Genomic DNA, 15185 nt, shown 5'->3' on the forward strand with positions numbered 1-15185 from the left:
GCTCCTGAACCTGGTGGTGTGGGTCCTGGGGCTCCTGAACTTTGGCGATGTGGGTCCTGGGGCTCCTGAACCTGGTGGTGTGGGTCCTGGGGCTCCTGAACCTGGCGATGTGGGTCCTGGGGCTCCTGAACCTGGCGATGTGGGTCCTGGGGCTCCTGAACCTAGTGGTGTGGGTCCTGGGGCTCCTGAACCTGGTGGTGTGGGTCCTGGGGCTCCTTCCAGGTAGCAGCAGCCAGAAGAGAGCCTGGCCTGGGTGGTGGGGGTCCCTGGAATTGGTGGTGTGGGTACTTCATTGACGCTACAACAGGATGAGCATCTCTTGTGAAGTTGGCAAAGGAATGGCAAGCAGAATTTCATCCAGACGTGCAAAGTGATGTGTTTTGGGGCAGAGTGTACGCAGGGCTGCGGGGAGCGTTGTTGAACAGAGTGATCTGTGGGTACAAGCCCAAGGCAACGTGGGGCAGTAGCTTTACAGTGCCAGTCACCTGGTTACAATTCTCACCGCTGTCTGTACAAAGTTTGTGCGTTGTCTGCATGGCCTCCGCTGCTCTGGTTTCCTCTCACAGTCCGCAGAGGTGCAGTACGGTGAGTTGTGAGCATGCACACCGCAGAGGTGCAGTACAGTGAGTTGTGAGCATGCACACCGCAGAGGTGCAGTACAGTGAGTTGTGAGCATGCACACCGCAGAGGTGCAGTACAGTGAGTTGTGAGCATGCACACCGCAGAGCTGCAGTACGGTGAGTTGTGAGCATGCACACCGCAGAGGTGCAGTACAGTGAGTTGTGAGCATGCACACCGCAGAGCTGCAGTACAGTGAGTTGTGAGCATGCACACCGCAGAGGTGCAGTACGGTGAGTTGTGAGCATGCACACCGCAGAGCTGCAGTACAGTGAGTTGTGAGCATGCACACCGCAGAGGTGCAGTACGGTGAGTTGTGAGCATGCACACCGCAGAGGTGCAGTACGGTGAGTTGTGAGCATGCACACCGCAGAGGTGCAGTACAGTGAGTTGTGAGCATGCACACCGCAGAGGTGCAGTACCGTGAGTTGTGAGCATGCACACCGCAGAGGTGCAGTACAGTGAGTTGTGAGCATGCACACCACAGAGGTGCAGTACGGTGAGTTGTGAGCATGCACACCGCAGAGGTGCAGTACAGTGAGTTGTGAGCATGCACACCGCAGAGCTGCAGTACGGTGAGTTGTGAGCATGCACACCGCAGAGGTGCAGTACCGTGAGTTGTGAGCATGCACACCGCAGAGGTGCAGTACAGTGAGTTGTGAGCATGCACACCGCAGAGGTGCAGTACAGTGAGTTGTGAGCATGCACACCGCAGAGGTGCAGTACAGTGAGTTGTGAGCATGCACACCGCAGAGGTGCAGTACAGTGAGTTGTGAGCATGCACACCGCAGAGCTGCAGTACAGTGAGTTGTGAGCATGCACACCGCAGAGCTGCAGTACGGTGAGTTGTGAGCATGCACACCGCAGAGGTGCAGTACAGTGAGTTGTGAGCATGCACACCGCAGAGCTGCAGTACGGTGAGTTGTGAGCATGCACACCGCAGAGGTGCAGTACGGTGAGTTGTGAGCATGCACACCGCAGAGGTGCAGTACGGTGAGTTGTGAGCATGCACACCACAGAGGTGCAGTACAGTGAGTTGTGAGCATGCACACCGCAGAGCTGCAGTACAGTGAGTTGTGAGCATGCACACCGCAGAGGTGCAGTACAGTGAGTTGTGAGCATGCACACCGCAGAGCTGCAGTACGGTGAGTTGTGAGCATGCACACCGCAGAGGTGCAGTACAGTGAGTTGTGAGCATGCACACCGCAGAGCTGCAGTACAGTGAGTTGTGAGCATGCACACCGCAGAGCTGCAGTACCGTGAGTTGTGAGCATGCACACCGCAGAGGTGCAGTACAGTGAGTTGTGAGCATGCACACCGCAGAGGTGCAGTACGGTGAGTTGTGAGCATGCACACCGCAGAGCTGCAGTACAGTGAGTTGTGAGCATGCACACCGCAGAGGTGCAGTACGGTGAGTTGTGAGCATGCACACCGCAGAGGTGCAGTACAGTGAGTTGTGAGCATGCACACCGCAGAGCTGCAGTACGGTGAGTTGTGAGCATGCACACCGCAGAGGTGCAGTACAGTGAGTTGTGAGCATGCACACCGCAGAGCTGCAGTACGGTGAGTTGTGAGCATGCACACCGCAGAGGTGCAGTACAGTGAGTTGTGAGCATGCACACCGCAGAGGTGCAGTACCGTGAGTTGTGAGCATGCACACCGCAGAGCTGCAGTACAGTGAGTTGTGAGCATGCACACCGCAGAGCTGCAGTACAGTGAGTTGTGAGCATGCACACCGCAGAGGTGCAGTACAGTGAGTTGTGAGCATGCACACCGCAGAGCTGCAGTACAGTGAGTTGTGAGCATGCACACCGCAGAGCTGCAGTACAGTGAGTTGTGAGCATGCACACCGCAGAGGTGCAGTACAGTGAGTTGTGAGCATGCACACCAGTGAGTTGGTGACACCAGTGGCTGTCGGCAGCACTGTCACACTGTGTGGTCTTTGACACTAACGGACACATTTATTTCACTGCACATTCTGACAAATACAGCTAATCTCCCCCCTCTTGCTCCAAGTCAGCAACGCGCAGTCAGGGGTTCAGAGAAAACTATCAGCCAAAACTTCGCCCGTCAGCTCGTATTAGCAGAGTCTGCAGACTCTTGTGAGACGGGACATTCTGAGGCCCGAGGAGAAGCTGGACAGGTGGGGAGTGCAGGAGGCTGAAGGCCTGTGAAATGACAAGGAGCAGAGGTAAGGTGGATGGTGAATTGTTCAGATCTATACTCAGGTCATTCTACAGAAGCACAGCACAGATCATCCTGACAAGCTGCATCCCAGCTTGGTACGGAAACAGTACTGCGAAGGCTCGACAGCCGGTAGTCAAAACTCACTGACCAGGACCAGCCAACCTGCCATCAGCGACATATATACAGGATGGTACTGCAAAGGGGCCAGTGACATCACGAAGAACCCCACCCAGCCTGCACACTGATGATCAAGAGATGCGTGTGCTTAGCCCACTGTTCTACTCTCTCTACACCCCGACTGTGCGCTAGGCTCAGCTCAAATGGCATCTATAAACTTGCTGACGACACAAACGTTGGAAGAATTTCAGATGGTGATGAGAAGGCGTACAGGAGTGAGAGATGCCAGCTAGTGGAATGGTGCTGCAGCAACAACCTGGCACTCAACGTCAGTAAGATGGAAGAGCTGATTGTGGATTTCAGGAAGGGTAAGATGAAGGAACACACACCAATCCTCATAGAGGGATCAGCAGTGGAGAAAGGGAGCAGCTTCGAGTTCTGGGGTGTTAATATCTATCCGGAGCCCAACATATTGATGCAGCTACAAAGACACAGCAGAGGGTATATTTCATTAGGAGTTTGTGGAGATTTGGGATGTCACCAAAGACACTCGCAAATTTATACAGGTGTACCATGGAGAATATTCTAACTGGCTGCATCACCGTCTGCTATGGGGTGGAGGGGGGGAGCTACTGCACAGGATCGAAGCAAGCTGCAGAGAGTTGTAAACTCAGTCACCTCCATCATGGGGATTAGCTCCATCATTTCCAGGACACCTTCAAGGAGAGGAGCCTCAATAAAGGCAGCATCCATCATTAAGGACACCCAGTACGCAGGACATGCCCTCTCCTCATTACTACCATCAGGGAGGAGGTACAGGAGCCCACAGACACACACTCCAAGTTTCAGGAACAGCTTCTTCCCCTCTGCCATCAGATTTCTGAACGGACAGTGAACTGATCAACACTATCTCACTACTTTTTTTATTTCCATTTTTGCACTAGCTATTTAACTATTATATACATTTTTTTTTACCTTAACCACATTTTTTTCTATTATTATGTATTACATTGTATTAGAGAAGGCATTTTACTACTTGGGGGTCAAGAGAGGCATGTGATTTCATCCAGTAGAGAGCGGGAAGAGTTTAAAAAGAAGACCACCATATGCAGCGGAGTGAGAGGGCAGCGGAGTGAGAGGGCAGCGGAGTGAGAGGGCAACAGAGTGAGAGGGCAGCAGAGTGAGAGGGCAGCGGAGTGAGAGGACAGCAGAGTGAGAGGGCAGCGGAGTGAGAGGGCAGCAGAGTGAGAGGGCTTTGGCTCAAACGGGTTTAGGTGAATAACTGATTTGCAGAGATTCACAGATAACGGCCTTCGACTTCCCCGGCGGGCTCTTCCCTTTCTCCCGTGGTCCTCTTCCACTAACATCGGTTGCTCGGTCATGGGAGGTGAGCTCAGACCCATGCCATCTTCCTCCTGTGACATGTGGGAACTCAGGGAGGCTGAAGACTACGTGTGCAGGAAGTGTGTCCGGCAGCAGCTCCTGATAGACGCATGGTGGCACTGGAGCTGCTCGTGGACTCACTTTGGAGCATCTGAGATGCTGAGAACGTTGTGGATAGCACATTTTAGTGAGTTGGTCACACCGCAGTTTAAGGATCTAAGGAAAGATAGGGAATGGGTGACCAACAGGAAGAGTAGTAGTAGGAAGGTAGTACAGGAGTCTCCTGCGGTCATCTCCCTCCAGGACGGATATACCGCTTTGGAGTCTGTTGGGGGAGAAGGCTCATCAGGTGAAGGCTGCAGCAGCCAGGATCATGGGTGCTCTGCTGTGCATGAGGGCAAGAAAAAGAGTGGCAGAGCTGTTGTGGGATGGGATTCCATAGTAAGGGGAATAGAGAGGAGCTTCTGTGGCCGCAAACGAGACTCCGTATGGTGTGTTGACGCCCGGGTGCAAGGCTCAGAGATGTTTCGAAGAGGCTGCAGGGCATTCTGAGAGGGGAGGGTAAGCAGCCAGCTGTCGTAGTGCATGTAGGTACTAATGATATAGGAGGAAAGTGAGGTGAAGTCCTACAGGCTGAATTTAGGGAGCTAGAAGATGTATTAAAGAGTAGGACCTCAAAGGTCATGATCTCAGGATTATTACCAGTGCCACATGCTAGCCAGAGTTGGAATAGCAGGTCGTCGTCATGGCTATCCCTCGCGGTCGAGCATGATGGTCTTCGTTCCGTTGATCTATCACAGAGCGAAGATGCCTGTGCGTGTATTTGTTTAACATACATGATGTTGCACTCCAAGAAGCACACAATACTTCACAAATAAACCAACTGATTCCAATGGCACGGAAACCATGACGATTGGAGCTGATGGATTTGATGATGCAGTCTTCATCCGCCTTCACAGCCATTGAGATCGAAGTAACTTCGCCCGCCTCTTCCACCGTTGAGGTCTTGGCTGGATTGTTCTTTGTAAGGGACCTCACCCTAGACCTTACTGCCATGGGTCACCCTACCAGGAGCATAACTTCAGATGGCATCACTCTCGGGATCTCAGGACTACACAAGCTTCTCCACCACGACAAGGTGACAATCCACGGAGAAATGGAATACCGGGATAGCTAGAATGAGTATGTGGCTTCAGCGATGGTGCAGGGGGGGGGTTTCAGATTCTTGGGGCATTGGAACTGCTTCTGGGGGAGGTGGGGCCAGTACCATCCAGATGGTCTACATCTGGGCAGGGCCAAGATCAATGTCCAGGGAGATTGTTTGCTAGTGCTGTTGGGAGGTTTTAAACTAATATGGCAGTGGGATGGGAACCCACACAGAAAAGAAGAGGGAAGTGATGCAGAGACCAAAGCTAGAGTTAGTGAAGGAAAAAAGCATCACATAGGTCACTAGATTCTAAAAGGACAATGAGTATAAGGACACTTTATCTAGATGCCTGTTGTGTTAGAAACAAGGTTAGTGAACTTGTGGCACAGATCAGTACCAAGGCGTCTGATTTAGTGGCCATTACAGAAACCTGGTTGTAAGGTGGTGATGACTGGGAATTAAATATCCAAGGGTATTGGATAATAGGGAAAGATAGGCAGGAAGGCAAAGGAGGTGGGGTGGCGCTCTTAATTAAAGTTGAGATCAGGGTGATTGTGAGAGACGATATAAGATCTACAGAGCAGAATGTTGAGTCCATCTGGGTAGAGATTAAGAAGAGAAAAGGGAAAAAATCACTGCTGGGAGATGTCTGTAGGCCACCTAATAAAATTATTGCAGTGGCAGAGGCGAATAACCAAGAAATAACTGAGGCTTGTAAGAACGGAATGGCAGTCGTCATGGGGGATTTTAACTTCCACATAGATTGGGTGAATCAGGTTGGTCAAGGAAGTCTTGAGGAGGACTTCATAGAATGCATCTGTGATGGCTTTCTTGAGCAGCATGTTAGTGAACCTACAAGGGAAAATGTTATCTTAGATCTAGTCCTGTGCAATGAGACAGGTAAGATTAACGATCTTGTAGCCAGGGATCCTCTTGGAAAGAGTGATCATAGTATAACTGAATTTCACATACAGATGGAGGGTGAAATAGTTAGATCTAAAACTAGTGTATTAGGCTTGAACAAAGGAGACTACAATGAGATGATGGAGGAGTTGGCGAATGTGGATTGGGAGCACAGGCTCTTTGGTAGGACAGTGGAGTACTTTCAAAGAGATTTTTCACAGTGTTGAACAAGTGTATATACCAGTCAAAGTTAAGGACAATAAGTGCAGGGAAAGCCATCCTTGGATAACTAAGAAAATAAAAGATAGTATCAAATTAAAAGCTCATGAGTACAAAGTCATAAAGAATGGTGGGAGACTGGAGGACTGGGAAAACTTTATAAAGCAACAAAGAACAACTAAACAAGAAATAAGGAAAGGGAAGATAGAGTATGAAAATAAATTAGCACAAAATATAAAAGTAGACAACAGAAGTTTTTATAAATATATAAAGCAGAAGAGGGTGGCTAAAGTCAATATAGATCTCTTGGAAGACGATAAGGGGAAATAGATATTGGGGGATAAGGAAATGGCCGAGGCATTGAACAACCATGTTGTGTCAGTCTTCACAGTGGAGGACACGTCTAATATGCCAAAGAATGATGTTATGGACGAAATGGGAGGTGAGGATCACGATAAAATCACTATCACTAAAGAGATAGTGATGAGCAAACTAGAGGGCCTGAAGGTAGATAAGTCCCCTGCTCCTGATGGGATGCATCCCAGGGTGCTGAGGGAATTGGCAGAGGTTAAAGTAGACATGTTGGTAATCATTTACCAAAACTCTCTAGACTCTGGGTAGGTTTCAGCGGATTGGAAGACAGCAAATGTCCCGTCACTTTTTAAAAAAGGATGTAGGCAAAAGACAGGCAGCTATAGGCCAGTTAGCTTAACATCTGTAGTCCAGAAAATATTTGAAGCTGTCATTAAGGAAGAAATAGCGAAACATTTAGAAAGGAGTGGTTCCATTAGACAGATACAGCATGGATTCAGAAAGGGCAGGTCCTGTTTGACAAACTTACTGGAGTTCCTTGAGGACGTAATGAGTGCAGTGGATAGAGGGGAACAGGTGGATATCGTATACTTGGATTTCCAGAAGGCGTTCGTTAAGGTGCCACACAAGAGACTTATCAATAAGATCCAGATGCATGGAGTCAGAGGAAGTTTATTGGCATGGATGGTGGATTGTTTAACCAATAGAAGGCAGAGAGTTGGTATAAATGGGTGTTTCTCCGGTTGGCAGTCAGTGGTGAGTGGGGTGCTGCAGGGGTTGGTGCTGGGCCCGCAGCTGTTTACCATTTACATTGATGATTTGGAAGAGGGGACTGAGTGTAGCGTAGCAAAATCTGCTGATGACACTAAACTGAGTGGAAAAGCAAATTGTACAGAGGATGTGGAGAGTCTGCAGAGGGATATAGATAGGTTAAGTGAGTGGGCCAAGGTCTGGCAGATGGAATACAACGTTGGTAAATGTGAGATCATCCACTTTGGAAAGAATAATAGAAGAGCAGATTATTATTTAAATGGTGAAAGATTGCAGCATACTGTTGTGCAGAGGGACTTGGGAGTGCTTGTGTATGAATCACAAAAAGTTGTCTTGCAGGTACAACAGGTTATTAAGAAGGCAAACAGAATGTTGGCCTTCATTGCGAGAGGGATTGAAGTTAAGAGCAGGGAGGTCATGCTGCAACTATACAGGGTACTGGTGAGGCCGCACCTGGAGTACTGTGTGCAGGTCTGCTCTCCACACATGAGGAAGGATATACTGGCTTTGGAGGCAGTGTAGAGGAGGTTCACCAGGTTGATTCCAGAGATGAAGGGGTTAACCTATGAAGAGAGGTTGAGTTGGCTGGGACTATACTCTCTGGAATTCAGAAGAATGAGAGGGGATCTTATAGAAACATACAAAATTTTGAAAGGGATAGATAAGGTAGAAGTAGAAAAGTTGTTTTCACTGATAGGTGAGACTAGAACTAGGGGACATGGCCTCAAGATTCAGGGAAGAAGATTTAGGATGGAGATAAGGAGAAACTGTTTTTCCCCAGAGGGTGGTGAACCTGTGGAATTCTCTGCCCAGGGAAGCAGTTGAGGCTTCTTCACTAAATGTATTTAAGATACAGTTAGATAGATTTTCACACAGTAGGGGAATTAAGGGTTATGGGGAAAAGGCAGGCAGGTGGAGCTGAGTTTATGGTCAGATCAGCCATGATCTTATTGAATGGTGGGGCAGGCTCGATGGGCCGGATGGCCTACTCTTGCTCCTATTTCTTACGTCCTTATGTACTGCTGCCGCAAGGACACCAAATTTGACAAGATATGCTGATGAATTTAAGCTTGGTTCTGACTGACGGACTGTATATCCCACTCCCATTGAGGAGGCTACATGCCATCCACGCCAGAACCACCAGTTACTTACCCCGAGTAGTAAGGCTGATCAACACTTCCACCCACTAATTCAACTCACCATACTCCCAGTCACCACTGTTTTATCATTTCCTCTCACCTTATCTACAGACACTCCTATGCCAGCATCACTTTAAGAACACACAATCAATCTATGTACAGTACAGAAGCGGTCTGATGTGTTTGGGGGGGGGCGCGTGTGTGGTACCGCACAGGATCGGAAAAAGCTGCCGAGCTGTAAACTCAGCCAGTTCCATCGTGGGCACTAACCTCCCCAGCACCGAGAACGTACACAGTATATACTACACTCATGGTAAATTTCACAGTGTATGCCAGTGATGGTAAACCCCATTCCAAATTTGAAATCGAACCCGCATCTATCACCTCCACTAGCATCAATAGGTTACAGTCAAAATCTTTTTGCTGGGGTAGGAACGTCAAACACCACACGACATGCTTTTATGGTTAGTGGGGGGTGCTTAAAGGCAGTGTGAGGGATAATGTTTTTTTTACGCAGAAAGTGGTACGTGGCTGGAATGGATTACCAAGGGCGTTTGGTGGAGTTTAAGATTTGTTTAGATAGGCACCTGGATACGAAAGGACGGGAGGGCATGGATCATACACAAGAGGCCTGAGGCCTCCATTGCTCAGAGTCATGCATGGGTGTTGCGATTTTGCTGTCGATACGGAGAGCAAGCTGTTGCCCAGACAGCAGGCTCCCCTCTCCACACAGCTGATGAACCCAGAGGAACAGCAGAGGCCGATGTAGTTCGGCACCAGTGACATCGCAGGAGTTGTCAGTCAGTGTTGAACTCAACGTAGGACTGCCTTAGGGAATCCAGCTCCAGGTATTTCCCTCGGGGTTTACCCCCGAATGGCTTTCCCCTTGAGTGGATATAGCCTCAAGGCAGTGGAGGGTTGAATTCAGTTTTCCTTCTCCTAAGTGAGCTGCCAATCTTGACTGATGAGCCCCATCTGCCAAAACGACTGGTTTTAAAGCATCAGTAACCCGCCTTTGCCCCTTCTTCCATCAGTAGAAATGATTCCACTCGGCTTAGTACCAGAACGACACGTGAAGGCCAAGAGCTGGACTTGGTTGTCAGAGACCATTTGAGATGCACGCCATTGGGAGCATTTAATAAATAGGGTGTGTGTGTGTGTGTGTGTGTGTGTGTGTGTGTGTGTGTGTGTGTGTGTGTGTGTGTGTGTGTGTGTGTGTGTGTGTGTGTCTGTGTGATGTCCGTGTGTTTCTGTGTGTGTCCATGTGTTTTTGTGTGTGTGTGTCTGTGTGATGTCTGTGTGTGTGTCTGTGTGATGTCCGTGTGTTTCTGTGTGTGTGTCTGTGTGATGTCTGTGTGTGTGTCCGTGTGTTTTTGTGTGTGTGTCTGTGTGATGTCTGTGTGTGTGTCTGTGTGATGTCTGTGTGTGTGTCCGTGTGTTTTTGTGTGTGTGTCTGTGTGTTTTTGTGTGTGTGTCTGTGTGATGTCCGTGTGTTTCTGTGTGTGTGTCCGTGTGTTTCTGTGTGTGTGTCCGTGTGTTTTTGTGTGTGTGTGTCTGTGTGATGTCTGTGTGTGTGTCCGTGTGTTTTTGTGTGTGTGTCTGTGTGATGTCTGTGTGTGTGTCTGTGTGATGTCCGTGTGTTTCTGTGTGTGTGTGTCTGTGTGATGTCTGTGTGTGTGTCCGTGTGTTTTTGTGTGTGTGTCTGTGTGATGTCTGTGTGTGTGTCTGTGTGATGTCCGTGTGTTTCTGTGTGTGTGTGTCTGTGTGATGTCTGTGTGTGTGTCCGTGTGTTTTTGTGTGTGTGTCTGTGTGTTTTTGTGTGTGTGTCTGTGTGATGTCCGTGTGTTTCTGTGTGTGTGTCCGTGTGTTTCTGTGTGTGTGTCCGTGTGTTTTTGTGTGTGTGTGTCTGTGTGATGTCCGTGTGTGTGTCTGTGTGATGTCCGTGTGTTTCTGTGTGTGTGTGTCTGTGTGATGTCTGTGTGTGTGTCCGTGTGTTTTTGTGTGTGTGTCTGTGTGTTTTTGTGTGTGTGTCTGTGTGATGTCTGTGTGTTTCTGTGTGTGTGTCCGTGTGTTTTTGTGTGTGTGTTTCTGTGTGATGTCCGTGTGTTTCTGTGTGTGTGTCCATGTGTTTCTGTGTGTGTGTCCGTGTGTTTTGTGTGTGTGTGTCTGTGTGATGTCCGTGTGTTTCTGTGTGTGTGTCCGTGTGTTACTGTGTGTGTGTGTGTGTGTCTGTGTGATGTCCGTGTGTTTCTGTGTGTGTGTCCGTGTGTTACTGTGTGTGTGTGTGTGTCTGTGTGATGTCCGTGTGTTTCTGTGTGTGTGTCCGTGTGTTTCTGTGTGTGTCCATGTGTTTTTGTGTGTGTGTCTGTGTGATGTCTGTGTGTGTGTCCGTGTGTTTTTGTGTGTGTGTCTGTGTGATGTCTGTGTGTGTGTCCGTGTGTTTTTGTGTGTGTGTCTGTGTGTTTTTGTGTGTGTGTCTGTGTGATGTCCGTGTGTTTCTGTGTGTGTGTGTCTGTGTGATGTCTGTGTGTTTCTGTGTGTGTGTCCGTGTGTTTTTGTGTGTGTGTTTCTGTGTGTGTGTCCGTGTGTTTCTGTGTGTGTGTCCATGTGTTTTTGTGTGTGTGTGTCTGTGTGATGTCCGTGTGTTTCTGTGTATGTCTCCGTGTGTTTCTGTGTGTGTGTCCATGTGTTTCTGTGTGTGTGTCCATGTGTTTTTGTGTGTGTGTGTCTGTGTGATGTCCGTGTGTTTCTGTGTGTGTGTCTGTGTGATGTCTGTGTGTGTCTGTGTGTGTGTCCGTGTGTTTCTGTGTGTGTGTGTCTGTGTGATGTCCGTGTGTTTCTGTGTATGTCTCCGTGTGTTTCTGTGTGTGTGTCCGTGTGTTTCTGTGTGTGTGTCCATGTGTTTTTGTGTGTGTGTGTCTGTGTGATGTCCGTGTGATGTCTGTGTGTGTGTCTGTGTGATGTCTGTGTGTGTCTGTGTGTGTCTGTGTGTGTGTCCGTGTGTTTTTGTGTGTGTGTGTGTGTCTGTGTGATGTCCGTGTGATGTCTGTGTGTGTCTGTGTTTGTGTGTGTGTGTGTCTGTGTGATGTCCGTGTGTTTCTGTGTATGTCTCCGTGTGTTTCTGTGTGTGATGTCTGTGTGTGTCTGTGTGTGTGTCCGTGTGTTTGTGTGTGTGTGTGTCTGTGTGATGTCCGTGTGATGTCTGTGTGTGTCTGTGTTTGTGTGTGTGTGTGTCTGTGTGATGTCCGTGTGTTTCTGTGTATGTCTCCGTGTGTTTCTGTGTGTGATGTCTGTGTGTGTCTGTGTTTGTGTCCGTGTGTTTTTGTGTGTGTGTGTCTGTGTGTTTTTGTGTGTGAGTGTCCGTGTGTGTGTGTCTGTGTGTGTGTCCGTGTGTGTGTGTCTGTGTGTGAAGTCAGTGTGCGACATCTGTCAGTGCTTGTGATCTGTCCCTGTGTTCTGCGCCTGTCAGTGTGGGCTGTGTGTCCATGGGCTGGGCTGTCATTCAGTTAGTGTATGAGTGAAAGGATCACAGTGGTAGACACAGATCCCTCCCTCCACCCCTGCTCTGTGTCTGATGTGGTTTTAGCAGCTGCCAGACTGAACTCCCAGTGTCCCAGCTCTCTCTGCTACCGTTCATCACATCTACAGAACCATGAGGAATGGAGAGGGAGGGCAGCAGGCACAGGGCAAGAGGAGCTGCACCTTCTGCAGGTTCCCCATCAACTCACAGATCGTCCTGACTTGTCAATGTCTTGCAATCACTTCCCATTACAGGAAGGAGGAAGCGTTAGAGAAGGTGCAGAGGAGATCTCCCCTCGGAGGATGCTGCCTGGATTGGAGAGTGTGACTTATTAGGAAAGGCTTTTCCCTTGGGAGCAAAGGAAGACGCGAGCTGACTTGATGGAGATGTACAAGGTGATGAGGCACAGAGAGAGGCCGTTTTCCAGGCTGGAAAGGGTACCACTTTGAGGTAATTGCAGGAGAGTACAGGTGGGGAGAGGGATGTCAGAGGTAGGTGTTATACACACAGTAAGTGGATCGCACTGCCGGGGGAGGGGGAGGGGTGATAGATGCAGATACATTGGGGACATCTATGACACTCTTAGATAGGCTCATGGGTGATAGAACAATGGAGGGTTCGGTGGGAGGGAGGGGTGAGAACAACCTTGGAGTCAGTAAAAAGGTCAGAACATGCTGTGACATCCTCTGTCACTGGGATCTTGTACCACGTCATCCCTCTCGCTGGACTGATGGTAGTTCATCCCCACCTATCCAAAGGGCGTACAGGCCACGGTCTGTGGGGGGGGGGGTGTTGAAAGAAGACCAGTGTCCAACTCACCGTGATTCTGGGAGGCGGCTGTGGCCCAGGTGCCAGGACTTCGCTTCTCCTCCCTGAAATGGGATTACAGGATCAGCCGGATGTCTCCAGCACATGAAACGTCACCAAACCCCCTCACACTTCACCAAACCCCCTCACACTTCACTACACTTCACCAAACCCCCTCACACTTCACTACACGTCACCAAACCCCCTCACACGTCACCAAACCCTCTCACACTTCACCAAACCCCCTCACACTTCACTACACTTCACCAAACCCCCTCACACGTCACCAAACCCCCTCACACTTCACTACAGTTCACCAAACCACCTCACACTTCACTACACGTCACCAAACCCCCTCACGCTTCACCAAACCCCCTCACACTTCACTACACATCACCAAACCCCCTCACACTTCACTACACGTCACCAAACCCCCTCACACTTCACCAAACCCCCTCACACTTCACTACACATCACCAAACCCCCTCACACTTCACTACACGTCACCAAACCCCCTCACACTTCACCAAACCCCCTCACACTTCACTACACTTCACCAAACCCCCTCACACTTCACTGCACGTCACCAAACCCCCTCACACTTCACTACACTTCACCAAACCCCCTCACACTTCACTACAGTTCACCAAACCCCCTCACACTTCACTACACATCACCAAACCCCCTCACACTTCACTACATGTCACCAAACCCCCTCACACTTCACTACATGTCACCAAACCCCCTCACACTTCACCAAACCCACTCACACTTCACTACACATCACCAAACCCCCTCACACTTCACCAAACCCCCTCACACTTCACTACACATCACCAAACCCCCTCACACTTCACCAAACCCACTCACACTTCACTACACGTCACCAAACCCCCTCACACTTCACCAAACCCCCTCACACTTCACTACACATCACCAAACCCCCTCACACGTCACCAAACCCCCTCACACTTCACTACACATCACCAAACCCCCTCACACTTCACTACACATCACCAAACCACCTCACACTTCACTACACGTCACCAAACCCCCTCACACTTCACCAAACCCTCTCACACTTCACTACACTTCACCAAACCCCCTCACACTTCACTACACGTCACCAAAACCCCTCACACTTCACCAAACCCCCTCACACTTCACCAACCCCCCCTCACACTTCACTGCACGTCACCAAACCCCCTCACACTTCACCAACCCCCCCTCACACTTCACCAACCCCCCCTCACACTTCACTACACGTCACCAAACCCCCTCACACGTCACCAAACCCTCTCACACTTCACCAAACCCCCTCACACTTCACTACACTTCACCAAACCCCCTCACACGTCACCAAACCCCCTCACACTTCACCAAACCCCCTCACACTTCACTACAGTTCACCAAACCACCTCACACTTCACTACACTTCACCAAACCCCCTCACGCTTCACCAAATCCCCTCACACTTCACTACACGTCACCAAACCCCCTCACGCTTCACCGAACCCCCTCACACTTCACTACACATCACCAAACCCCCCTCACACTTCACTACACATCACCAAACCCCCTCACACTTCACCAAACCCCCTCACACTTCACTACACATCACCAAACCCCCTCACACTTCACCAAACCCCCTCACACTTCACTACACTTCACCAAACCCCCTCACGCTTCACCAAACCCCCTCACACTTCACTACACTTCACCAAACCCCCTCACGCTTCACCAAACCCCCTCACACTTCACTACACGTCACCAAACCCCCCTCACACTTCACCAAACCCCCTCACACTTCACTACACGTCACCAAACCCCCTCACACTTCACTACACATCACCAAACCCCCTCACACTTCACCAAACCCACTCACACTTCACTACACATCGCCAAACCCCCTCACACTTCACCAAACCCCCTCACACTTCACTACACGTCACCAAACCCCCTCACACTTCACCAAACCCCCTCACACTTCACTACAGTTCACCAAACCCCCTCACACTTCACCAAACCCCCTCACACTTCACCAAACCACCTCACACTTCAC

At 49.7% G+C, this 15185-nt stretch overlaps 1 protein-coding gene across 2 annotated transcripts in view; it reads right to left on the reverse strand.

The window, feature by feature from the left end:
* The window catches only part of LOC140732479 (tonsoku-like protein), a 288594-nt gene that overhangs the window by 201864 nt on the left and 71545 nt on the right, over positions 1–15185 (reverse strand). For both annotated transcript variants that reach the window (XM_073055190.1, XM_073055192.1), the window contains exon 7: positions 13136–13188. In XM_073055190.1, coding sequence (XP_072911291.1) covers positions 13136–13188 — 53 coding nt within the window. The remainder of the gene's footprint in view (positions 1–13135; positions 13189–15185) is intronic.

This window comes from Hemitrygon akajei, chromosome 8 (assembly GCF_048418815.1).
Source record: "Hemitrygon akajei chromosome 8, sHemAka1.3, whole genome shotgun sequence".
Lineage (NCBI taxonomy): Eukaryota > Metazoa > Chordata > Chondrichthyes > Myliobatiformes > Dasyatidae > Hemitrygon > Hemitrygon akajei.